The sequence below is a fragment of the Mytilus californianus genome, unplaced genomic scaffold (assembly GCF_021869535.1).
Source record: "Mytilus californianus isolate M0D057914Y unplaced genomic scaffold, xbMytCali1.0.p SCAF_6, whole genome shotgun sequence".
Classification (NCBI taxonomy): Eukaryota; Metazoa; Mollusca; class Bivalvia; order Mytilida; family Mytilidae; genus Mytilus; species Mytilus californianus.
The window spans coordinates 97,124,516-97,150,602 of NW_026262712.1; the positions used below are offsets into that span (position 1 = coordinate 97,124,516).

Consider the following 26,087-nt stretch of genomic DNA (forward strand, 5'->3'; position numbering starts at 1 on the left):
GTCAGTCCTATTTCTTGTCATCGCAACTCCTCTCAAACCACACAACAGAATTTCACGAAACCTTTTTAGATAATAAGGACATACTATGTAGTTGTGCATATTGACAGGAAATTACGATTCAATTTTTTTTCTAGGAGTTACGCCCCTTTGAACTTATTTACTTTAATGTACTACTGCAACAGTTTGTCATCGCAACTCCTCTCAAACCACACAACAGAATTTCATGAAACCTTTTCAGATAATAAGTACATACAACATAGATGTGAATATCGAAAGGAAATTACGATTCAATTTTTTTTTCCAGGAGTTACGCCCCTTTGAACTTATTTGCCAAATATACTACTCCAACCTTTTGTCGTCGCAACTCCTCTGAAACCACACAACAGAATTTCATGAAACCTTTTCAGATAATAAGGACATACTACGTAGATGTGCATATTGACAGGAAGTTACGATTCAATTTTTTTTCCAGGAGTTACGGCCTTTTGAACTTATTTGCCCAATATACTACTGCAACCTTTTGTCATCGCAACTCCTCTCAAACCACACAGCAGAATTTCATGAAACCTTTTCAGATAATAAGGACATACTACGTAGATGTGCATATTGACAGGAAATTAAGATTCAATTTTTTTTCCAGGAGTTACGCCCCTTTGAACTTATTTGCTGTAATGTACTACTGCAACAGTTTGTCATCGCAACTCCTCTGAAACCACACAACAGAATTTCATGAAACCTTTTTAGATAATAAGGACATACTATGTAGATTTGCATATTGACAGGAAATTATGATTCAATTTTTTTTTCTTATACAATTTTTTTTTCTTACACTTATTTTATTTCTCCAATGACAATGTGGGGACGTGGGGTATGTGAGCGAGCTCACTAAGGTTCTTTAATTTTTTATTTATTTTTGTTTTTCAAATGTTTTGTTGGCAAGCATCACCGGAGATACATTTGTAGTTGAAATGTACATCTGGTACAGAAAAACTAATGCTATCATATGTATAACAGAATATCAACATGTGATGTATTTTATTTGCTCATAAAAAATAGTTGGCTTATAGTATTCCATTTTATGGCCCTTTAGAAGATCACTGTAAGGAATTATCAGTACAATATTATTATATTTCAGGTAAATTATCCTGGACAGATGTCGGAGGCCATGTTTTTCCCAGCAAACCAGGAAGTATTATACACTCACTTCACAAAGATGTCGCTAACAGATGATAAACATGACGTGTCTACACAAGCTATGAATAAACTGTTCCTCAGATCATTGTACGTGACTACTAATGTAACTGTTCAGACTGCAGTTCCCCAAGTAGATAGTAAGTATAGACACATATTGTCCAAGACAGTTTTAATGATTTTTTTATTTTGTTTAAAGAATAATTGAAATGAAATTTAAAGGGTTATCATTCTTATATGCCTTCACTTTCAAAACTTCACTACACAATTCATCAAGATATGAACTTTACAAATAATACGTTCATATATTTGTGTGACCCCATTTCATTTTCCATTTCCATTTTCATGGTTAAGTGATAAGGTTGAAACCAATAGGTATTATATAATTTTCAAGATTGTATGCCTGATATATATGTGCAAAAATTCTGGCAAGTCTGCCCTTTCGAATTGTTTAAAAACGTTTCATTATGTTTTTTTTATTATGCAAGATGGGCAATGTGTCTCTGCTTGAGGGCTGTTCCATTAAAACATGCATGGTACCCAGGGAAGGCACTTTGAAAATAGGTTAACCACTTATAGAGGCAAATTAAAATTTCACTAACATTTCCATACCTGTCAACTGACCCAGATCCTGCAGGTGTGACCCGAGATTTTCACAATTCTGAGGGGTCACCCGGAACACCCGCCGGGTGACCAAATAACCCGGGAATTCGTAAAATAACCCGTTTTCACCCGGATTCCTAAGCGTTAGGACTGATTAGATATAAACTGATTTCTTTAAAATACCAGCAAATTCGTAATTCTTCCTGGACAAGAAGTTCAACTAGCTGTGTAAACTCAGCTCAAGTGACCCATTTCAGTGCATGGCTTCACTTGACAGCTTTGGTGTCAAACACACTGTTAATTAACACCAATTACCTTAGCTTTAGGTCGTAAATAATTTGTGTATTTCAAAGTTGTTTTAAAAACAACTTGAGTTACTTCCCCTTTTTTGTCAATTCACAATATACTCCTTAAACTTATGTTTTTTTTTGTAAAAAGATTAAATCTAATATGAATTGAATGCAAAAACATATCAGAATAATACTTTTACTTATTGTTTTACCTTAGAACAATTAAAAAATAAAAATTTTGAAAATTACTTTTTAAGCTCACCGGGGCCCTTCCCATGTGAGCTTATGCCATCACTTGGCGTCCTTCGTCTGTCGTCTTCTGTCGTCATAAACTATTTCAAAAATCTTCTCCTCTGAAACTACTGGGCCAAATACCTTCAAACTTTAACTAAATGTTCCTTAGGGTATCTAGTTTATAAATTATATCCGAAGTTTTGATCCATTGACAAACATGGCCGCCATGGCTAAAAATAGAACATAGGGGTTAAATGCAGTTTTTGGCTTATATCTCAAAAACTAAAGCTTTTAGAGCAAATCTGACATGGGGTAAAATTGTTCAATTGGTCAAGATCTATCAGCTCTAAAATTTTCAGACGAATTGAACAACCCATTGTTGGGTTGCTGCCACCGAATTGGTAGTTTTAACAAAATTTTGCAGTTTTTTGTTATTATTTTGAATATTATTATAAATATATATAAACTGTAAGCAGCAATAATGTTCAGCAAAGTAAGATCTACAAAAACGTTAATATGACCAAAATTGTCAATTGACCCCTTAAGGAGTTATTGCCCTTTAAAGACAATTTAACACAATTTGTTCATCAAGTTTGCTAACATTTAAAAATCTTCTCCTCTGAAACAACTGGGCCAATTACCTTCAAACTTTAACTGAATGTTCCTTAGGGTATCTTGTTTATAAATTGTATCAGAAGGTTGTATCCATCGACAAACATGGCCACCATGGCTAAAAATAGAACATAAGGGTCAAATGCAGTTTTTGGCTTATATCTCAAAAACTAAATCTTTTGGGGCAAATGTGACCAGATTAAAATTGTTAAATTGGTCAAGATCTATCGGCCCTGAAATTTTCAGACGAATCAAACAACCCACTGTTGGGTTGCTGCCACCGAATTGGTAGTTTTAACAAAATTTTGCAGTTTTTTGTTATTATTTTGAATATTATTATAGATATATATGAACTGTAAGCAGCAATAATGTTCAGCAAAGTAAGACCTACAAAAAAGTTAATATGACCATAATTGTCAATTGACCCCTTAATGAGTTATTGCCCTTTAAAGACAATTTTACACAATTTGTTCATCAAGTTTGCTAACATTTAAAAATCTTCTCCTCTGAAACTACTGGGCCAATTACCTTCAAACTTTAACTAAATGATCCTTAGGGTATCTTGTTTATAAATTGTATCCGAAGTTTGTATCCATCGACAAACATGGCCGCCATGGCTAAAAATAGAATATAAGGGTCAAATGCAGTTTTTGGCTTATATCTCAAAAACTGAATCTTTTAGAGCAAATGTGACATGGAGTAAAATTGTTTAATTGGTCAAGATCTATCGGCCCTGAAATTATCAGACGAATCGAACAACCCATTGTTGGGTTGCTGCCACCGAATTGGTAGTTTTAACAAAATTTTGCAGTTTTTTGTTATTATTTTGAATATTATTATAGATATATATAAACTGTAAGCAGCAATAATGTTCAGCAACGTAAGATCTACAAAAACGTTAATATGATCAAAATTGTCAATTGACCCCTTAAGGAGTTATTGCCCTTTAAAGACAATTTTACACAATTTGTTCATCAAGTTTGCTAACATTTAAAAATCTTCTCCTCTGAAATACAGGTGAGCGATTCAGGCTCTTGAGAGCCTCTTGTTCATCTATACCTACTTTAATTTTTTAACTTTATTTTATTATACTCTAATATCAACCTCTGTTATGTTTTGTTACCGACCGTGCAAGGGCTGTATAGCCAGTCAAGGTCGTTAAAAACTTCCATTTGTTATGTTTTACTGATTAAAAGCTGCTCACATTCTTATTCTTATTTCATTGTCATAGGTTGACAGGTATGCATTTCCACTATGCCAAAACATATATGACAATCACCCTTAGTTGAGATTTGAAAGTACTATCCCTGGGTTCCATGTATGTTTTTATGGAACAGCCCTGAGTTGGACTGTCAGTCCATCCATTATGTTATAGTTTCTGTTTACTGTTTACCATGAAGTTTTCACATAAATTTCTAAGTTAATTCACATTCATTATGAGGAGAACATTTTAATGTATATGACAAATAGGGTTTAGACCCTGATTTCATGGTTCACTGAACATGAACATGTGATGGTTTGTACTGGGTTAGTGTCCATGGACACATTTTGCATTGTAAATAATATCTCTTAAATTTTTTTTTTAGATTCCAAGAGTCTTGGATTATCCTACCTTAACAATGAAGTAGTCGTATCGTGGGGAGACATTTTCACCTCTGACTATTCACTTTACTATGAGGTATCGGCTGGATCATTCCAGAGTGGTGTCAACATTATACAATGGCAGTTTACAAACCAGTCTAGTATTACATTTGGTATACCAGCATCAGTTAAGGCAGAGACTGGTACAGCTATCTATGTTAATGTTAGGGCCATTTCTGTAGGAGGATACTATGCACAGACGGCAGGAAGTTTTAAACTGCCATAAATTGATCAAGAGTAGAAGTATGTTGAAGTTCTGAACTTTTAAACAGACTATGATTTAGATACATTTAAATTTCCTATTTTGGATCTGCTATTGTCTGAGGGCTTTTGTTTGATACTACCTAATCTTGAAATTTACAGAAGTAACTAGGAAAGAACACAAAATGCAGTGATTTGTCTTTTCTGATATGTTTTGTTATACAGATTATTTTAACATTACCGCAGGGATGATAAGGTACACTACTCAAAAGATTTTCATTTTTACTTTGAAATTTAAAGCTGGCCATGCCCATGGAGTTATTTTAATGTTTGTTCCTGTGATGCGTTATGATTATATGTGATAGCCCTTACATTTGTTTATGTTTCTTACATGCATGTTTTCTTCAGATATTGGTTAAAACTCTCCAATGTTTTGTTTGTTTTGCTTTTAGCAATATTTATTATGGTTATAAGGTTTCTTTGCTAAAAACAGTACACTTTTTTATTTTTTATGATCATAATATATTCTTCTTTAATGATTTGTGCCTCATATTGGTAAAAGTGCCTAAGTTATAATGCTTGTAATTCGACAATCACTAAAAATTGTGTGAAGTAACTAGATAACCTTAATAAATTGGTATTGTAATCATTTGATAAACGCCCTTTTGAGTGGTCCTATTATTTACGATTATAGACCCATTTGTCATGTACATTTATTGTTGGCAGTAAAAGATATTTCTGATTTATTGAGATTTTGAGGAAATACAAAAATAAAACTAATTGTTTCTGTTGAACTGTAAGGATCCATTTGACATTGTGAAATTATTTCAAAGAGCAATGTCTGTGATATTTTGAAACGCCCAATTTTAATCCCCCTATTAAATGATATTGAAGTGCTTTGTTTGTAATATTTTGAATTTCTGAATGTTAATCCCCTAAGAAATGATTTTTTAGATGTCTGTGATATTTTAATGTACAGCATTGTTTGTAAATAGTTCTGTTATTATGTCTTATTTTATCTTGTTATTTTTTTAGATTGCCGTCCAAATACTATATATGTCTCTGTAATCTGATTGTGCAATTTGTATGTAAATTATTGAAACATTTTCTGATATTATTGTAATGACTAAATTGGAAAAAATTGATTATATCTTTTTTTCAAGGTTCAGTGTGATTATTGGGAGCAGATATGGGTGTATGCAGCTATAAAAAAAATGCAATTCAGATGGAAATATTAGTTTCAAAGTACTTCTTCATCACCCCTCAGGAAAGGAAATTTTGTGATGTCCTCAATTTTTATTTTTTTTAAATTTATAAATGTTTATAAAGATGTCTTGTGATTGATTATGTCATTTGGTTTCTGTTTTATTGAAGTTAACCCACCATCTGCATTTAGTCGTATCCAATTTGACTTATATCAGATCAAGCCAACAGGATCAGTATAAAATGCAGAATACTTATAGCAATTACGGTATAACTTTATTTTATGAATTACATGAAAGATAGCCCACCTGTCTACTTTCTATACATTTTTCATTAACCACTTGTCTTAAAAAAATTAACCAATATTTTATAAACATTTTTATTTAAGTTCATTTTTTTATTTGTTGGATATTTTTTGTTAGTTGGACAATTCTCTAAAGCTGAGTTGACCATTATAATACTAACCAAATGCTTTTCATGTTTCTATTGATATTTAGTGTTTTCTATGTTTTTATTAATTCTGAGGGAATTGCATAAAATGTTTATTTGTAAAACCTGAATTTCTGTATTCCCTTCATTAACAAAATGAGTTATGGTATACTGTTGCTTATCAATTTGAGTAAATCACCATAGAACTCAAATTTCCTTTGATCAATCCATGTGTTACTCAAATTGGTAATAAGATATAATTTGATATTGTGATTTTGACTTAGTAATGACATAGTAACCACAGATAATTTTTTATTGAAATAACTTGAATAAGAGTTGATTTCCTTATAGTTCCACCAAATTGTTTTCTGACATGTTTAATTCATTACTACAACCAAGTAAGGATTTTTTATAAGACTTGTTTGTACCACATGTTTTAATTTAGTTAATAAAATAAAATCAACCAGTGTACCCTCCAGTATGATGGCAAATGATGGTTAAGGGAAATAATTCCAGCACAAATTACGTTATATTGAAAACTTAAAATAGGACCTTGAACTTTTTAAAAATTGGGTTAGTGATTTACCAAATCATATTAACTCTTCATACAATGTTTGATTCCTCAAAAGCATTTTTCTTTTCTTTATATCAATTTTGAACCTTTGACAAATCCAGTTGTGTTACTCTCTTCACAAACAAGATATTTTTCACATATCTGGAGATACCCAAAGTTGTTTTTTTTTAAATTATGAAATTATTACTATATATATAGTTTAAGTCCATAACAATTTCAGTTGTCTTACAACATTTTACATGTTTTAGTTTAACAGAACTTGGTTCATTTGGTAATTTCTAATTTGTAGGTCTTCTGACAAGTCTAGTTTGCCGCAGAATTTAATGGTGTGCACTTTTTGAAAGATTGCTTTTTCATATCTTTATAATTTGATAACTCGCATTGGATCTGAAAGAATACCATTGCTTGTGGATAAGGAAACAGATGTTCATTTTGATGCTGTTTTTTGTGTTGATATACAATATAAATTACTTATACAAGTTATATCAGTATATACATGTATATGCTGAAATTTTTAAAGTGTTTCTGTTATTTGTTACAACCAGCTCAGCTGTAAACTTGTTGAAATTTTAAAATAAATTATTTTGATACTAGTTTTATTCATTGCATTTCATGGAAAATTTCATTTACCAATAAAACAAGTTTTTATTATCAACAAAATATTTCTGTACAAAAAAGAGATCTTTGTAAGGACAACCATATTTAGAGTAACTGAATCAATTATTTTTGTTGTTGTAGTTTCTGTTTGATGTTCTGATGGAAATTTGTTGTGTTAAGTAGTTATTGAATAGGAAAAGAAGGAATATTGTGTATTAACTCAGGACACAAAATGCTGACATGTACTTGACCACACCAAAGCAAATGAACAGAGCTTTTATTTCTGTTCTTCTTCTCACAAGGTGAATTTGAAGTCATCCCTACAAATATTTTACAGACACCATCATAATTTGGTTGACCATTATGGAATATCTGTTTCACAGATACTGACAAATATGTTCCAATTGTTGTAACCCCAATCCTGGCCTCTCTTCCTCGAATATGACCTACCAAAAAGTAAAATAACAAAAGAAAATACTGTACTCCAAGTCCCTTAACAAATGGCAAAATCAAAAGCTCAAACACATCAAACGAATAGAAAACAACTGTCATATTCCTGACTTGGTACAGGCATTTCCTTTATGTAGAAAATAGTGGATTAAACCTGGTTTTCATGATAGCTAGCTAAACCTACCAAATTAGACTTATCACCGAATGTCTGTTCACAGATGACAACATATATGTTTCTATTATTGTAACAACAATCCTGTCCTCTCTTTCTCGAATGTGACTTACCGCTAAGACTTTTAAAGGTGCAACATGTTGTGCAGGATCTGCTTAACCTTCTGGAGCACCTGAGATCACCCATGCTTTGGATGGGTTCATGTTGCTTAGTCTTTAGTTTTCTATGTTGTGTTTTGTAGACTGTTGTTTGTCTATTGGGCGTTTTTCGTTTTTATACACCCATTTACGGGACGTATTATGGTTTATTATATGACAATATAAATTTTCTGCTTTCTCATTGGCTCAAAAGAATAGGGAATCCTCTTTGATGAAACATTGTATTAACCGCGGAAAAAAATCACGAGAGGTTATATATGTACCTAAATATAGATATTCCAAGGCAACGTCAATGACGTAAGTTTATGACGTCAAGCTAATTGTCGTTTTTTCTTTTTTTTTCTTATTTCGGTGTATTTTGGTTTCTTTTCTTGTTTTCAGTGTATTTTTTTAGTAAACTTTATTGACTATTTCAACTTATGAAAGTTAGAAACTGCAAAAGCAGATGATACATTTACATGTCGGACAATAACTAAAAAATGCTTTGAGCAGTTCCATGAATCTTTTGTGAATTTTTTATATCTAATGACGTAAGCTCCCTTTCGATTTTGATAAATTTAAGACTTTATGTTGCCGAGTTTTGGAGTTTTATTAATAAAAAGGCAGGGAATTTCCAGTTTTTGGACAATAACTCAAAAGTGCTTTGAGCATTTTTCATGAAACTTTGGTGACTGGTTTATATCTATTAAAATAACCTCCCTCTAGTTTTTTTTTATAAATTTCTGATATGACATTGAGGGGTTATGGAACTTTAAAATGAAAAAGCGACGGGCGTATCACGTGCTCATGGCGCAGCTCTTTATTTGCCATGGGATTGTGTTTTTTTTTTGTAGATTTGGTATCTTCCGCTTCTCTTTTATATCACAGTGAGGAATCCAACCTGAAGCAAGAGCTCATACCTCACTGCAAGTTGAAGGTAGCCCCTGGCAAATACTATTTAAAGAAGAATCTTTAGTAACTTGCAATTGTTAAAAGCATTTGCGTTAAGTGTCCAGATAGATGCCATTTTGTATACCGACCTAAAGAGTGCACAAGTTTTTTATTCTATAGTTTTTCAATATTTATTAACAGTATGTTTTAGCTTGATTTCGTATTGAAAATTAAATTAATTTGATTGAACATTCCTCAAATGCAATTTTAAATGGGTTGTAATTTTTAATCACTCTACTTTGAACGACGACGACGAGGGGGGTTTTTAACGACCTTGACTACCCATGAGGGTCTTGCACGTGTAAATATGGTGTATATATATGGTGATGGTTTTATTATGGTGACGGATTTACTATACATATAGATGACAGAATACTTCTCATTGGAGGTTGTCCCGACGTGGACGGAAGAAGATTACCAGAAGAAGAAGAAGGTTGGCCCTTGCTTAAGCCTATTTGGTCATTTGAGTAATTTATTTTTACCTTATGGTAATTTCTACTTAGAAAATGATGATCCGCTGACTGTTATTTAACAGACTTAAAGTCACTTAATTTCTGGGTGCATTGATATAGGTAAATAATTGTTTGTGTTGTATCAATGCAGTCTCATTTCTAACCATGATTTACAGACAAATATTGACCCTATTCGAAACCGGCGGTTTACCAAATTTTTCCAATGATATTGGCCCAAAACTTCTAAATTGTCTACTAAATCATTTTCTAAACGTGGCAAATTGTATGTTTGGATTTGTTTTGATCCGTTTGTCAAACTATTTACGCACCAGTGAATTTTGTAACTTAACGGCCTAAACCAAATAACGGTTCATATAAATGTACTGATCCTTGAATGCATTCTTGTTCCTTGTAAGCAAAGGATAGAATGAAGATGTCTTGGTCATGGTCTATGGGTGGGTGGGGTCTGGGGTGTAGGGCAGTCAATTCCAAATAGGTCGAACACATAGTTTGACATCATAAATGTCAAACGCTTACTGATAGTATTATGTCCATGCTTGCAAATGCATATCGCAGCAATTAAAACGTAATATGGGCGTGCCGGTGCCAATGCAGACGCGAGATGATATCTTTTAGTCTGTTAGTCCGATTGTGATGAAACTGCATGAAGTGCTAATATAGATAAGGCCAATATTTAAAGTTTATTAGTTTTTATGATGTGAAACCACAAGCTCAATGCGCGGAGTACAAGTGATTTAAGTTTTTAGACAATATGAACATTTTATTAGATTTTACGATGTGAATACAATTTGTGAAAGACAATAAGCTCAATGCGCCGAGTTCTAAGATTCTTAGCCCAATGCGAAAGGACTACCCATATACTGGATGGTAATAAGACCGATATGAAAGACGAACTATCTTAGATTTTAGACTTTAGATTTTAGATTTTAGAGTGCGAACCTGACTGATGTAATTATTTTACAACGTTTTCTTTTTATGTATGAACAATTTTACCACGTAAACATATATAATCCCCCTGTATATATGTCCGGTAACTAGCCTATGAATTTTAAATGCAACTAAGAGTACCGTGATACAACAAGTTATGCGAGCAACTACAAAAATGAACCTGTATATATTGGTGGAGGATAGTATTATTCAAAATATAGTGTACATATATTCCTTCATTCATGGTGGTGGGTTTTGTTCTACATGCCGAACAGATATTGTGACGGTGTGGTTGTCCTACAAAGGATGTGAAGATTTGGAAAGAAAGAAAGATAGGTGCCGTGTTTATGGTCCAATCAAGTATATACACTGGTCCATGTGATCAGGTGATACTAAATTCCTACTACTTCCGTGCAGGTCATTGTTATGTTATCGCGGCATTACAGCTAATTTATAGTACATCACTTAATCAAGTTAGGAAGATGATGCAATAGAGGCAGCCTTAAGATTTACAAAAAGTGTTTATCCGTACAACGACACTGCTACGCAACGGACAGTAGGTCTTACTTGGGATTTAAAATGTCGTCGAGGATTCAAAAGACACATAACCAATCAAAATCAAATCAAATCAAATTTATTTAAAGTCGGTAAAGAGTTAACAATAAAGTAAAACATAAGCTGTTTTAGAGCTTTTAAACCCGACATACTAAAAGTACAAACATAACAAATAAAATCAGACAAACATGCAAGAACACCGACAAATACACATGGCTAGCAAAGTATTAATAGCAAAATAAGGACATAAATTAGCAAAGCTATAAACTATAAAAACACTAGTTTGCAATAAGCACATATATCAAATAATCTCATTTGGTACATAAAATATACTGCAGAATATTAAAAGAGATATACAATGAAATGTGTGTTTTAATTTACATGTAGATAGTTCGGCCGACCGACGGAAAACCATAAAATTACTAGGGCAAAACTATTAAGTTGGAGATTCCGACAAAAGTTTATTAGTGAGTCTTCATCAGTAGTTCGTTAATGACTTCATGAAATCTTTCAGAATCAGTCCAAATGTCTGGCTACTTGCCATCCCAGAATTGTGTTTTTAAAAACACTTTTTAAAATATTGGACTGTGCATCAGCAGCAATTTTTAGAGTTTAGATAAATTACTTCATGAGAGATAGCAGTGAGGGGCTAGGTGGTCTTACTAATCTTGAAAATTCGGATTCTATATTACAAAAACTGGTATTAAACATGTCACGGTAAATTCACTCTTAATATTAAAAAACAAACAAACAAAAGTATGGTTATTCAACATTATAGTAATAGTAATGTGGAATCATTTATCAATTGTAAAAATACTTTATTACAAAATGTTACTAAATACAAGTTTTTAGGTTCGCTACTTAAAAGTAATGGTTACCTGAATCATAGTTAAGAGGATCTTGCTAGGAAGGCCAAAACAGTTTTGTTTTCTATAGAGGCTAAATCGTCTTCCTTGGGCAATCTTCGTATACAGGTCTCAAATAATCTTTTTGACAAATTAGTACGCCCAGTCTTGACTTACAACTCAGAAATTTCATTTATGGATAGTTATTTGACCTATCATAGGGCTAAAATTCGGGCTGAAAAAAGTGGACGAAGTTTAGATACATTCTATTTTATAGACAAACTCCCTCTGAAAAAGTTCATTTAAACTTTTGTAAATTTATATTGGGAATAAAAAAAAGTCTGTTTAAAATGTTGGGGCACGATCTGAACTTGGAAGATTGACAGTAGAACATTTTATTTCAATTCAGTCTTTGATTTGTCTAGCAAAACTTAACACCAAAAACATAAACCCCCTTCTAAAAGAGGCTTTTGTGTTGTCAAACTCTCTTGACAACAACGGTACATATTTTTGGTATACACATGTCAAGAATATTGTACCTGGCAGCGATATCTTACATAAAATCGAGTATTGTAAAAATTTTGAAAGAAGTTAAACCTCTCACAATTCTTATCAAGAAGAAATAGAAGACAAATATAAAATTTTAATTAAAAATAAATTTAATAGTTATGATGAAAAAATGGTACAACAATTTTATTATTAGAAAGTTTTTCACCTAACACCGTATTTATAAGTGACCATAATCTTGAAATTGAAAAGGGTAGATATTTAAAAATCCTTCGAGAAGATTAACTTTGCAAACTATGCAATGTTCTTGACAACGAGGAACAGTTCCTCTTGGATTGTAGTATAAATGATAAATTAAGATTGGATCTACTTAAAAGATTAAAATGGAAAAACGAATTTATGTCACTTCCAAAAGACCAAAAATTTATTAAAATAATTATTGAATAGATATAAGAAGATGTGGTATGAGTGCCAATGAGACAACTCTCCATCCAAGTCAAAATTTATAAAAGTATAAAACTATAGGTCAAAGTATGGTCTTCAACACGGAGCCTTGGCTCACACCGAACAGCAAGCTATAAAGGGCCCCAAAAATTACTAGTGTAAAACCATTCAAACGGGAAAACCAACGGTATAATCTATATAAAAAACGAGAACCGAGAAACACTTATGAACCACATAAACAAACGACAACTACTGAACACTATATCAACATAAAATATTAAACACTATATCAACATAAAATGTGAAACTAATCGGCTATTTCTTAAAACAGTCATTAGAACTGAGGACAAAAGCAGCTTAATTGTTCATGTTTTTATATATATATATTGCTTGACTGGATTAATGATTCATGTTCAATCTACATTGCATTGATATATATTGACTGCATCTTACGATCCTCTACGAAAGATAATTTAGCTAATCTGCAATTAATTCCATCTTCATGCCTAATATATCATGTACTGTGTTACAACTCTAGATTCTACTGACGAGGAAAGGTAACACTAGGCCACCGAAAGCTGAAATTTTAGTTCAGTCTAGGTGGCCGAGTGGTCTAGAGCGCTGGACACAGTGCAGGCGGTGTTTTCTCGATATCTCAATAGCATGAGTTCGAATCCCGGCGAGGGAAAAACAAAAATTTGCTTTCGCAGATTTAACATTGTTGTGCTGATATTTAGAGTAATTATATATATATATATCTGTAATATTCCATCTTCATGCCTTATATATCATGTACTGTGTTACGACACTAGATAAAAACTGACGAGGAAAGGTAACACCCGGCCACCAAAAGCTTGATTTTGTCGAGCCTAGGTGGTCGAGTGGTCTAGCGCGTCGGACATAGTGCAAGGCGATTTGGTGCCACGATATCTCAGTAGCATGATTTCGAATCCCGGCCAGGGAGGAACAAAAAATTTGCTTCCGCAAATTTACAGATCTAACAATGTTGGGCTGTTATTTAGACGAATTATATATATCATATACATATATATAAATATGTTTGTATTTGCCACAAACATGTTTAATTTGTTTATAAGACAATAAAGATTATTTCGATTTTACGATATATGTAAACATTACATTATTACGCTATGTACAGCGGCAAATATTACATTACTCTATAAAAAGATATCACCTAGCTTCCTTACCAAAATACGCTCATTCAAATCTTTGATTCCGGTGTTATAAACATGCAATCTAGTGAGTATTTACTCGAAAATAGGAAAGTTAACCAACTAATTCTTGTAAAAAAAAGCGTGCACCTTACGTTGTCAGTAATGTAGGCGTGCCTAGAAAACTAGAGTATAAAGCTCAATGATCTAGTATGGAAAATAATCTCCAAATATGGATTTCTACATATTTCAATCTGGACATATGCAAATGGACGTCTTTCTCTGACCAGTGTCAAGGAAAATTCTACCCAAGGAGAACAAAAGAAAACTCAATTTAATCGCAAATAACTAAGAACCAATCAAAACAAGAGTTCTATTTCAACCCTCATGAATATGCATGAGTAGAATTACTCAATACATGAATTATATACTAAATCAAGTCGAAAAGGTTAAATATCCTTTATAGTAAAATACTTTGCAAGAATGTTAATCAAATTATTATATAATAAGTTTCCAATATGAATTTGATAAATAGATTTGATTGTAAATCAATGATTTCCAACGTACAAATTACATGATTTATAAATCATAAAAAATCACTCTGCTACACACATTATACAAATCTTTAGTCACAGGAGGAATCGTGAAAATGGGTGTGCGACCAAATACTGTACTATGATCTGATCTGATGGAAAATTATTATGTTATCTTAAAAATAATCAATTTGGTTATTATTGGTCTATTTGGCACGTAATTAGGGCTTAACTGAAATAGGTATCTTCAAGTTCCCGCGCTTACTTGTTACAACGAACAAACTTATGTTTAATAGAAAAAAGAAGATATGGTATGAGTGCCAATGAGATAACTCTCCATCCAAGTCACAATGTGTAAAAAGTAAACAATTATAGGTCAAAGTCAAAGACTGGCAAACAATTGAAAATCGTTTAAAGCTAAATATGTTAAATGTAACTGGGAAAATCCATCCGTTGGTATTGAAAATCAATTATTCAATAACTTGAATTGAATCCCAGACAGAAAATGGAGGGTTTTTATTGTCAGCTCGTAGTTAAAACGGAATTGCTTTCCAAACCAGAACATGAGGTCATGTCGAAATTTGTTGATAGGTTGCCTGGCAAACTTGCCTTTTTATGTCCATGCAAGTAAGCCTAAAGATGCATCAGACTTTTAACACTAGAGAAAACCGATGAAAAACGTATTAATGAGGGTCTGGATGGGGGGTTTCTCTAATTTCTGTATTCTTTAAATTTTTAGGCCATTTTTCTTTATCTTTAAAAATAACGCTTATTCTGAAAAAGTCTCATAAAAATGATCGTGCTATTTAATTTGCATGTAATTTGGCGATCTCTTTATTTTGTACATAGTTCATTTCTGTTATCAGTATTGTATTACCTGATCATTTTATTTTCCACAGTTATTCTATATACTTTTCCATCCCATTATTCTCTATTCTTTATATATTTTTTACTCATTTTTTTCTATTCATTATCTATTTTGGCCATTATTCTCTATTCTGTCAAGCCCATCAAGACTCTCATATATACAGAGAATGTTATAATACTGTGGCCGCTGCACGAAATATCCCAACAAGCCAATCCGAAATTTCAAGTTTAGAATATCAAATGAATGAATCATCTCATGGATCACAGCGAACGGCTTACAATTCCTTTAAAAGTTTTGAGTCGTTGTCTTTGGGATATCATGTAAATGTCTTGCAAGATGCTAATTTGTTCATTATAACTTTCTTTTAGCGTTTACTTTTGGGATGTTGGTCGTGCTTAGAGTAGGCTAAATCATCGCAGACAGGCAAAAAAATAGGATTTTCGGAGTAATGAGAGTTCGATGTTTTACCCGTCAGGTGTATTTCAACAACTGAGTTCATACAATATTCTATACGATTGTAATGATGACTTATGCATGCTGGTAAACTGAATTTCTGTATAAAAGTGAAAAAAATAAATGAAACAACAAAAATACAATATATTGCAGGGTTTGGCTATAAAACTATAATGTAAATTATCTTGTGTGTCAATAAATCAGTTTTTACTCTCACGAAAACAATCATTGTCCTTCAATGACACACAACATATTAGTTCACATTATAATAATCAAATTTAACTTTTTGCAACAATTAAACTTAACAGCTCAATTGTATAAAAAAGGGGGTTGTTTAATCTGGATAAAATACACATTCACTGAAATATTTAATATCATAATCATTTTATAAAATTGTTGAGGTAAAGAATTCTTAATTATACAGTTTGTATTTACGTACACTTTTTAAAAAGAAACGATGTTGACCGTATCTTCCAGAATTAATTGGAATAAGGTAATTTATTCGGTCAGTGCAGTCCATGTTGACTTTTCTTTATTTTGAAACAGCTTGCTATTCAACAAAATGATTGACTACTCTATATTTGTTATTTATTTACTGACACTTTTATTAATATTATAACATTATAAAATAGGTTCCCTCGATTTTTACCAAAACCTTTCCCCGAAGGTGAGAAAAAAGGACATATATTTGTGACTTCTATGACGCAGTATAGAATAGGACACAGATCTGAGGAAAGGACACAGATTTGAGACTGGACATAGATTTGAGGCTCACATATATATCTTTTAATTACAGATAACTGTGATAACAGAAGATGGTCACACACCAATGGCTTATGCTTACACTGTTTGTTTCTCTTGGGAAAGCTTCTAACGGTAGGTTGATACTTCTCATTTTATATTAAATATATTACCTTGTTTTAAGAAATCAACCATACATACTGCCGTGTAAATCCTTTATTTGTCTAAAGCTTTTTCGCATTCATTCGGATCATGTTATAAATTTTAATACCAAGCGAAACGTCGTTACAAAATAGATAGTTGTTGTACATATATCAATATCAGTCAGGAAACAATATAATCCATTTGTAAGGAAATCAATGGTCATAACTTTTTCAGGAGTCCGAAATTAGAGGAACATTAATCTTTTGAAGTTCTGAAATCATTGGACTTTAATCTTGAAATACAAAAAATAAATATATATACGTCTAAACATGTGACAACTTTATGGCAGACATGCTCCATTGGATAACCCGTGGTTATACAGCCGGCTAACACCATAATATACATGATATATATATATTTTCCGCAAGTTTTTTGTTTTCTGTTTAGTATTAAATTTACAATTAAGATCCATTTATTACATCGGTGATCCGTTTCTTTGGCAATCGCCAATGGCAGTCAGCAGGGTTTAAGAACATTTGTCATAACTTTTTCAGGAGTCCGAAATTAGAGGAACATTAATCTTTTGAAGTTCTGAAATCATTGGACTTTAATCTTGAAAAAAAATAAATATATATACGTCTAAACATGTGACAACTTTATGGCAGACATGCTCCATTGAATAACCCGTGGTTACACAGCCGGCTAACACCATAATATACACGATATATATATATTTTCCGCAAGTTTATTGTTTTCTGTTTAGTATTAAATTTATAATTAAGGTCCATTTATTACACCTTGTGATACGTTTATTTGGCAATCGCCAATGGCAGTCAGCAGGGTTTAAGAACATTAATTGTTCGACCTGTTAGTCAAATGCGTTTTGTTAAAATATACTTTTTCACTTTTTTGGTCTTTTGGAAAATTTTTGTTTGTGCTGTATTTAGACCCCTCTAACAAGAAATTTGTTTTGCATGCACACGTATAAAAATTGCTGTTTTTATCCAACGCAGTCATAGGTTTGAGCGTTGTTTTCAATTTAGACTTGTATATATATATATATATATTCGTTTCAAATTTCAGATCTAATATTGTTGGGCTAAATTTGAGACAAAATATATATATGTTACAGTAAATTTGTAGAACCCCTGAAATTATCAGTGATTTTGTATAATCCCTTACAGTTTCAGTGATTTTGTAAAAATCACTGAAATTGTTAGGAATTTCATAAAATCACTGAAAATATTGCTGAGATCCCTAATTCCTCGGTGGTCTTGTGGTAGCGTGTTCGCCTCGAGTGCGGGAGGTCGTAGATTAGAAGTAAGTAAGTAAGTAAATTTTATTTAAAGTCGGCATATATATACACAATAACATAAAAAACATGAGCTCTGATGAGCTCTTTGGACGACTATCATATAAAAAATCATGCAGTTTCAGGTAAATAATAATAAATGGAAATAAAAAGGCATGCACATATAATGAATGCAAATTTTGATTTCTGAACCTCCATTGTCAATGCTCATGCGGCACACACCTCTATGTGCATTGAAAGGGGGAACCACGAATCACTGAAAGATCATAAAATACTAACAAAATAAAAAACATAAATAAATAAGATTAACTGGCCGTGTCAAACAAAGACTTTAAAATCGGTATTTTTTTTCTGCCTCTCCGCTAAGCACGCAGCATTAAAGAGTAAGAGCAAAGACTGGTCGGCTCGGAGTCAGATTACTGTGTCCGGGTAAGCTGATATATCTTCCTGCGGACTGTTACCTTGTAAACTAGCACGTTAAAAAGTCGGTCTAGTACAAAGCCGGGTCAATATTCATATTACATTAACATGTTCTCATCCTAAGTATGCATATTAATTTGCCGCTGGACGTTAAGCAGCCATTCATTATCAGCATCTAAATACAAGTTTAATCTAAATACCTGAAATGTATTCTTATTATTATAGCTAGACCATAACTTTTTAAATATATTTATCTAATAGACATTACTAGTTTACACTATTTAAAGTGTCTATGAACAAAAGGCATACGTATAGAAATAAAAACTACAATTTACTTATTTTTTCGCTCTGCTTTTCCACCGGCACACCTGTTTTTTTTACATCTCTACGTTGAAGAACTTAATACTGTGACATGAATAAAACCTTTTTTTTATTATATAGAAAGCATAGAAAAATAGTTATTTCTATGTGATCGCATTGGTGTATATCACAGTATCTAAGTTATAACCAAAGAAAGCTTTAGTGAAGCATGGAAAATATGTTCAATGTGACCTACTTTTATAAAAAAAAAATAAGTAGATTTTAGATTTTTTTTTAGATTTATTGTAAAGCAACGCTCAGCCACACATAGATGTGGTATGATTGCCAATGAGACTATAATCTGCCAGAGACCAAATGACTTATATGTAGAGGTTAACAACTCTAGCTCAGCATACGGCCGCCAACAATGAGCAAAACCAACACCGCATAGTGCATGATGTATTTTGCATGGTTGTAATATGAGCGTGTTTTGTCTATTTTGTGGGTTTTTAGTAATATGTTTCTCCATGTTTTATACGTTTCAATATATGACATTATAATTTTCCCTCAGTTATTTTCCGAAAACTGCTCACCTTGGGTTAATCAAATGGGAGAAATTACATTAACCCCAAAACTAAACTTTCCAGTGTTACTGTTGCAGAAGCTTTATTCTTTTCTCAATAAATTATCTAATCAAAAAGATCGATTATTTGTATTTTACAAAATCCCTAAATTAATCCAGTCAAGCTGTAAAAAGTAATCATAACTATTTCAGGGATTTTGTAAAATCCCTAGAAAAAATCAGGGCTTTTACAATTACTTATCAGTTCAGTGATTTTACAAAACTCCTGAAATAGGAATTTTTCAAAATCCCTGATTCTACAAATTCATTGTAACACACAAGCGCGCACACATATACACACACACATACTCATTATTATTCTTCAAATATACATTACTGTACCAAGGAACTTGTCATTTTCGAATAATATATATATATATATAAATATTTATTTATGGGTCGTGATTTTCACAAGATTTCAATATATAAGATATGTTTTTTGAAATCCCATCCGCATATATGTACCCAAAATCCCATGTTGAGACCCCCCACCCAACCGTGATATAACCACCGACCCACGAAAGGAAAAGTGAAAATCCTTGTCATTTGATATGTCGGGGACAAACGAGCGGGGTTCTAACTCACAACTTAGAGTTTACAGGCTAGCGATCACTGTAAATGAACTTCTTAGACAACTCGAAACACTCTGAAAACTTAACAGCCCCAAACACGAGACAATCCCAAAACGAGAAAACCCCCCAAAAATGAGACAATTCCAAAACTAGAATAGAACAAAAATGGGGGAATGCCCAAAAACGATACAATCCAAGAAGAAAAAAAGGTTAAACAAGAAAGTCCGGAAACGTATCAGCCAATAAAAGAGACAATTCCAAGAGGAGACAGCAAAAAAACAAGATTGGCAAAGAGCGAGATTTAAAAAAACAAGGCAACCGACATCGGCCAAAACAAGACTGTTTCATCTATCGCAAGAAGTAAAATATTTAAATAGAGAAAAGTAAGAAATCTAGAATACGAAAAGACTGTTTAAACAGTGCCAAGTCTTACCATATAACAAGTTATTAGTTTGAATAAGTGCCAAGATAAAAGATCTTATTGAGGAGATATTAACATTTATTTTGTTCTCGAGTGGTTCGATTATAGCTTTTTTACGGACTTATGAATAAACGCACACTGTTGATCATGTTAAATACGGTGTATGCTATTAAACAAAATGCTCTTAAATCACTTTAAATGCATGTTAAATAACATGTTCATTCAGTAACATTGAATCCATAGGGAAAGCCGAGGCCAAGTTAATTCTATCAAACTATCTCTATCTAAACCAATATGATGTAAGTAAATTAAAGTCAATTACGTATGTACATGGTAAGCCGTTTTCATATTTATTAAATTTCAAGATATCTCATAAAGTTAATAAGATATTTTATAAAGTATGTAAGATATTTTGTATACTTTATGAGATATCTTATTTAATTTGTTTGATTTGGTTGCTGGTTGCTTAACGTCCTGTTTGCTTTGTAGAAACTGCCTTTCTGTCCGTCCTTCAGATCCTATATATATAGTAACAATCAAATGAATAGCATTTCTTCACCACAATTTCATTCTGTATTACAATAAAAGTCAACTGTAAAAATATACTTTGATATTTTCACATTTAAATAACCTTCATACACTCTAAAAAATGTGTTTAGAGCCTAAACACTTTCCTAAACACATTTATGAAACCGATTTTTGACATGTTTTAAATCTAAACATGTTTAATATTTAATGTGCTCACAGCCTAAACGTGCCAAGGTATAAAGTGCTTAGACTGTAAACATGTTTAGCTGTAAAGCGTTTAGACTAGAAACACGTTTAGCTAAAAAGTGCTTAGACTGTAAACATGTTTAGCTGTGAATTGTTGTATCTGGAAACATGTTTAGCTGAGAAGTGTTTTGTCTGGAAACACGTTTAGCTGTGAAGTGTTTTGAATGTAAACATGTTTAGACCATAAAGGGTCGTGAAGAAACATGTTTATCATTTTATTGTGAGAAGCCGTTACTTCATTAGGCCCCAATTAAACTAATATTCCGGAAGTCTTGACTGTAAAACGTATGATAGCTCTCAATAAAACAGGTTTTCATACCATCACAAAAAGGAGCCAATGCATCAAACTAAGAAACTGGAATTTCCATATCAAATTGAATGTGACCAATACATTTTCAATCTCAATGAGTTTTTTCTTTAATTCATTTCACGTCATTCGACTATTGAATTTTTTCTTCATTTCAAATATTCATAAAACAGTCTAGAACTTTTGAAATGAAATTATCATTATACTAATTCTAGCTTTAAAAACAAAATTACAACATATAAAACAAAAGAATTTTATGTTATCATTTATTTCCAGTTTATCATTGAACACAATCAAAAATAAATTCATATCAAGGTACATGTACATAATATTGACCAATCTTCTACTTGTACCCCATCCCTACAACAAAACAATTTGAAAATGTCCTGTTTTCATTTTACAGGTCAATAAGAGCTTCTCCTTTCTTAGTACCCAACTGCTGGTCAATGGCCTGAAATATAGAAAAATATTGATAAGCAACTAAGTAAAATTAATCTAAAAATATTAGAATACGAACTACAACTCCAAAAAGTAAAAGCATGATTTAAGATCCAGATAACAACATTAGGACCGTGGTATAAAAACATAAATTTTCTGATGAATCAATTGATATTTTTTAATATAAAACTTCTTTTCATGCTTAATATTATTCATTTGATCAAATATATATTGGCATTTTTAAAATCAAATACACTTTTGATTCTTACCTAGCAGCATATTTGCTACTGTTCTTTATCTCCTCTTTTAGCATGCCAAGACAGATGATGATTTCCTCTGCACTTCTCTCATCTAGAATAAAACAATACATATTAATAAAATTATAAAAAAAATCACAACTGCTTATAACTATTGAAATAAACAAGCATCTTTCTATTTATTTTGAGGAAATGTTGATTGTGCATATCGGAAGTGCTTACGAAAACAATGAACTCGATATGACACTGGATTTGCGAATGATGCACCTCATCCTGATAAGACTCGGCAGATTCCGCTACCCTTCATGTTCCATTATAATCTGCCGAGGAGTACCGAACGAAAATTATCCTCACAAACTCCTTTCCAAGAACATATATAAATAAGAAAATAAATGCAAACTTGCATGATAGAACATTAAACAACTCTTATCATCTATACACAAGATAGTTTGAACACTTAAAGCTCTTACAAGCACTTGTTTCGTGGGATGGTACCCCCTTTTCTCTCATGCATTGACTATACGGTAGTGTACTTGTAAATAATGCTTATAACTGTCAATTATCATTTAAAATTGGCAGTACAAAATAAAAGACAGTATAATCATAACTCCTTACCTTTCTGAAACAGTCAAGTTACGGTCAGTTATGGTCAGAAGTAAACAGCGTGGCCTTTGACTTCGGGTTCTTTTCTTCTTCCCGCTAAAAATTAGCACGTGATATGAATGCTGTATTCGGCCTAAATGTGTTGTAATTCTAAACGTGTTTAGGAAAGTGTCTAAATATTGAAAGTGCTTAGAATTTAAACACGTTTAGCTTTATATACTTGACAAAGTAGCTAAACATGTTTAGCACAGTAACATGTTTATTGAAAAGTGCTGAGATCCAAAACATGTTTATTGCGAAGTGCTGAGAGCCAAAACATATTTATGTTTTTATGTTTAGAAATTAAACACTTTCCTAAGCACATAAGTCTTTCAACACGTTTAAATTCTAAGCACAATTTTTACAGTGTATGCAAAATATTTTAGATGATAACGAAGCCCTGAAGCAGAGCTTTAAAAGACCACAACGTTCTGGAATAATAGTGGAGAAAAAAGAAGCATTAGATTTCCTACATCACAGGGAGAAGAGAGGACTGTCTGAAGAGTGTCGTGAAGGATGTTCCTGGGAAGAATTATTGGAGACATATGAACCAAATACAGACGCATCCGTACGTATAAAGAAGGGTCTGGATTGCTCTTTTATTCTGTATTCTTTAAATATTTTGCCATTTTTTCTATTCTTCAATTTCTTTTGTGTTCATTTTTCTCTAGTCTTCAAATTTTAGAACCCCATTACCAGTATTTCCTATTATTTGTTCTTTATATATTTGGCCCTTTATTCTCTATTTCTTGCCCATTATTCTCTGTTCTTTACGATATCGTAGGACTCCTTTATACCCTAGTCTCATTCCCTATTTTTATTTTTTCCCTTTATTCTCTATTTCCTGTCCATTATTTTCTATTCATTAAAATTTAGGAGCCATTCATTACATGTAACTATTCTTTATAATCATGCCCCATATTTCTCTCTTTTTTATTCCCCCCGTTTTCTCTTTTTCTTTCCAATTATTCTCTACTCTGTAAACCTCTTCCAAACACTGATAAAAACTTGTTTTCTAATCTTATTTTTAATTATCAGGCATTCATCTATTCACCTATCCATCAATCCACCGATCCATCCATACATACATACACGAATGCACTTATCATCCACCCATTTGTATGAGTAACGTACATGTAAGCATGCATCCATTCATCAATAAAGCGATCCACCCATCCATGTAACCGTTTACCCATCCATCCATATATAAAAATGTATGCATACGTATATTCATTCATGATACATTGCTATATGAACTCATAATATGTTAAAATGTCTGTCACAAGTAATGAGAGTTGTCAGTTATTGTTTTAGGATACTTGCTGACATCTCCCCTTGTCGAAAAATTTGTCCTTCCTGGTAGTTACTGATACCTTGCGTTGTCCAATTACTTTTCTTTCCGGATAGTTACTGACATCTCGCCTTGTCGAATAGTTTTTCTGAGATCTCACCTTCTCCAAAAATTTGTGTTTCCTGATAGTTACTGACATATCACCTTGTCCAATTATTTTTCTTTGTTGATAATTACTGACATCTCGCCTTGTCCAATAATTTGTCTGTCCTGCTAGTACATGTAACTGACCTTTCGCCTTGTCCAATTATTTGTCTTTCCTGGTAGATACTGACGTCCTGCCTTGTCCAATTATTTATCTGTCTTGGTAGTTACTGACATCTCGCTTGTCCAATAGTTTGTCTTTCTTGGTAGTTATTGACCTCTCGCCTTGTCTAATTATTTGTCTTTCCTTGTAGAAACTAACATCTCGCCTTGTCAATTTTTTTTATTTTTCATGGTAGTTTTTGACATCTCGCTATGTCCAATTATTTATTTTTCTTGGTAGTTTCTGACAATATCGCCTTGTCTAATAGTTTGTCTTACTTGGTAGTTACTGAAATCCGCCTTCTCCAATAATTTGTCTTTTCTGGTAGCTACTGACATCTCGCCTTGACCAATAATTTATTTTACTTGGTAGTTACTGACATCTCTTGTCCAACAATTTGTTTCTAATGATAATTACTGACATCCGCCTTACCCAATAAATTGTCTTTCTTGGTAGTTACTGTCAAATAATTAGTTTGTCCTGATTGTTACTGGCTGGCATTACGCCTTGTCCAATAATGTGTCTGTCCTGATACTTACTGGCATCCCGCCTAGTCCATGCACCTAATCTATAGAATTATTAAGATGGACCTTTTATCGTATTTACAGAGACAGTATATGTTGAACTGGAATTGTGGTCCTTTGAATTGTCCTGCTGGGTGCCATGCAGTAAATCACGACTTCTCTCATAGCGATAGTCTGACTGTTGCATGTGATCGTAAGTAACAAATCACGACTTCTCTCACAGCGATAGTCTGACTGTTGCGCGTGATCGTTAGTATCAAATTGTAGAATACAACACGACTTCTCTCACATCGATAGTCTGACTGTTGCATGTGATCGTAAGTATCAAATTGTATAATACATGTACAACACGGCTTCTCTAACAGCGATAGTCTGACTGTCGCATGCTATCGTAAGTATCAAATTGTATCATACACCAAGACTTCTCTCACAGCGATAATCTGACTGTCGCATGCTATCATAAGTATCAAATTGTAGAATACAAAACGACTTCTCTCACAGCGATAGTCTGATTGTTGCATGCTATCATAAGTATCAAATTGTAGAATACAACAAGACTTCTCTCACAGCGATAGTCTGACTGTTGCATGTGATCGTTAGTATCAAATTGTAGAATATAACAAGACTTCTCTCACAGCGATAGTCTGACTGTTGCATGTGATCGGTAGTATCAAATTGTAGAATACAACAAGACTTCTCTCACAGCGATAGTCTGACTGTTGCATGCTATCATAAGTATCAAATTGTAGAATACAACAAGACTTCTCTCACAGCGATAGTCTGACTGTTGCATGTGATCGTAAGTATCAAATTGTAGAATATAACAAGACTTCTCTCACAGCGATAGTCAGACTGTTGCATGCTATCGTAAGTATCAGATTGTATAATACAACACGACTTCTCTCACAGCGATAGTCTGACTGTTGCATGTGATTAGAAGTATCAAATTGTAT

At 32.6% G+C, this 26,087-nt stretch overlaps 1 protein-coding gene and 1 long non-coding RNA gene across 2 annotated transcripts in view; one reads left to right on the forward strand and one right to left on the reverse strand.

The window, feature by feature from the left end:
- Nucleotides 1–7,571, forward strand: part of LOC127706498 (uncharacterized) — an 89,661-nt gene extending 82,090 nt beyond the window's left edge. Inside the window, exons 51-52 of the mRNA XM_052211149.1 lie at nt 1,136–1,331; nt 4,517–7,571. Of these exons, the coding sequence (XP_052067109.1) occupies nt 1,136–1,331; nt 4,517–4,797 (477 nt within the window). The 3' untranslated portion in view covers nt 4,798–7,571. The remainder of the gene's footprint in view (nt 1–1,135; nt 1,332–4,516) is intronic.
- A 14,367-nt stretch (nt 7,572–21,938) lies between these two features.
- LOC127706499 (uncharacterized) lies at nt 21,939–23,077 on the reverse strand. The gene is made up of 3 exons (XR_007984496.1): nt 22,986–23,077; nt 22,383–22,464; nt 21,939–22,126 (listed from the first exon to the last, which is right to left on the reverse strand). It is a non-coding gene; the product is annotated as an uncharacterized LOC127706499 (long non-coding RNA).
- Between the last annotated feature and the right edge of the window lie 3,010 nt (nt 23,078–26,087).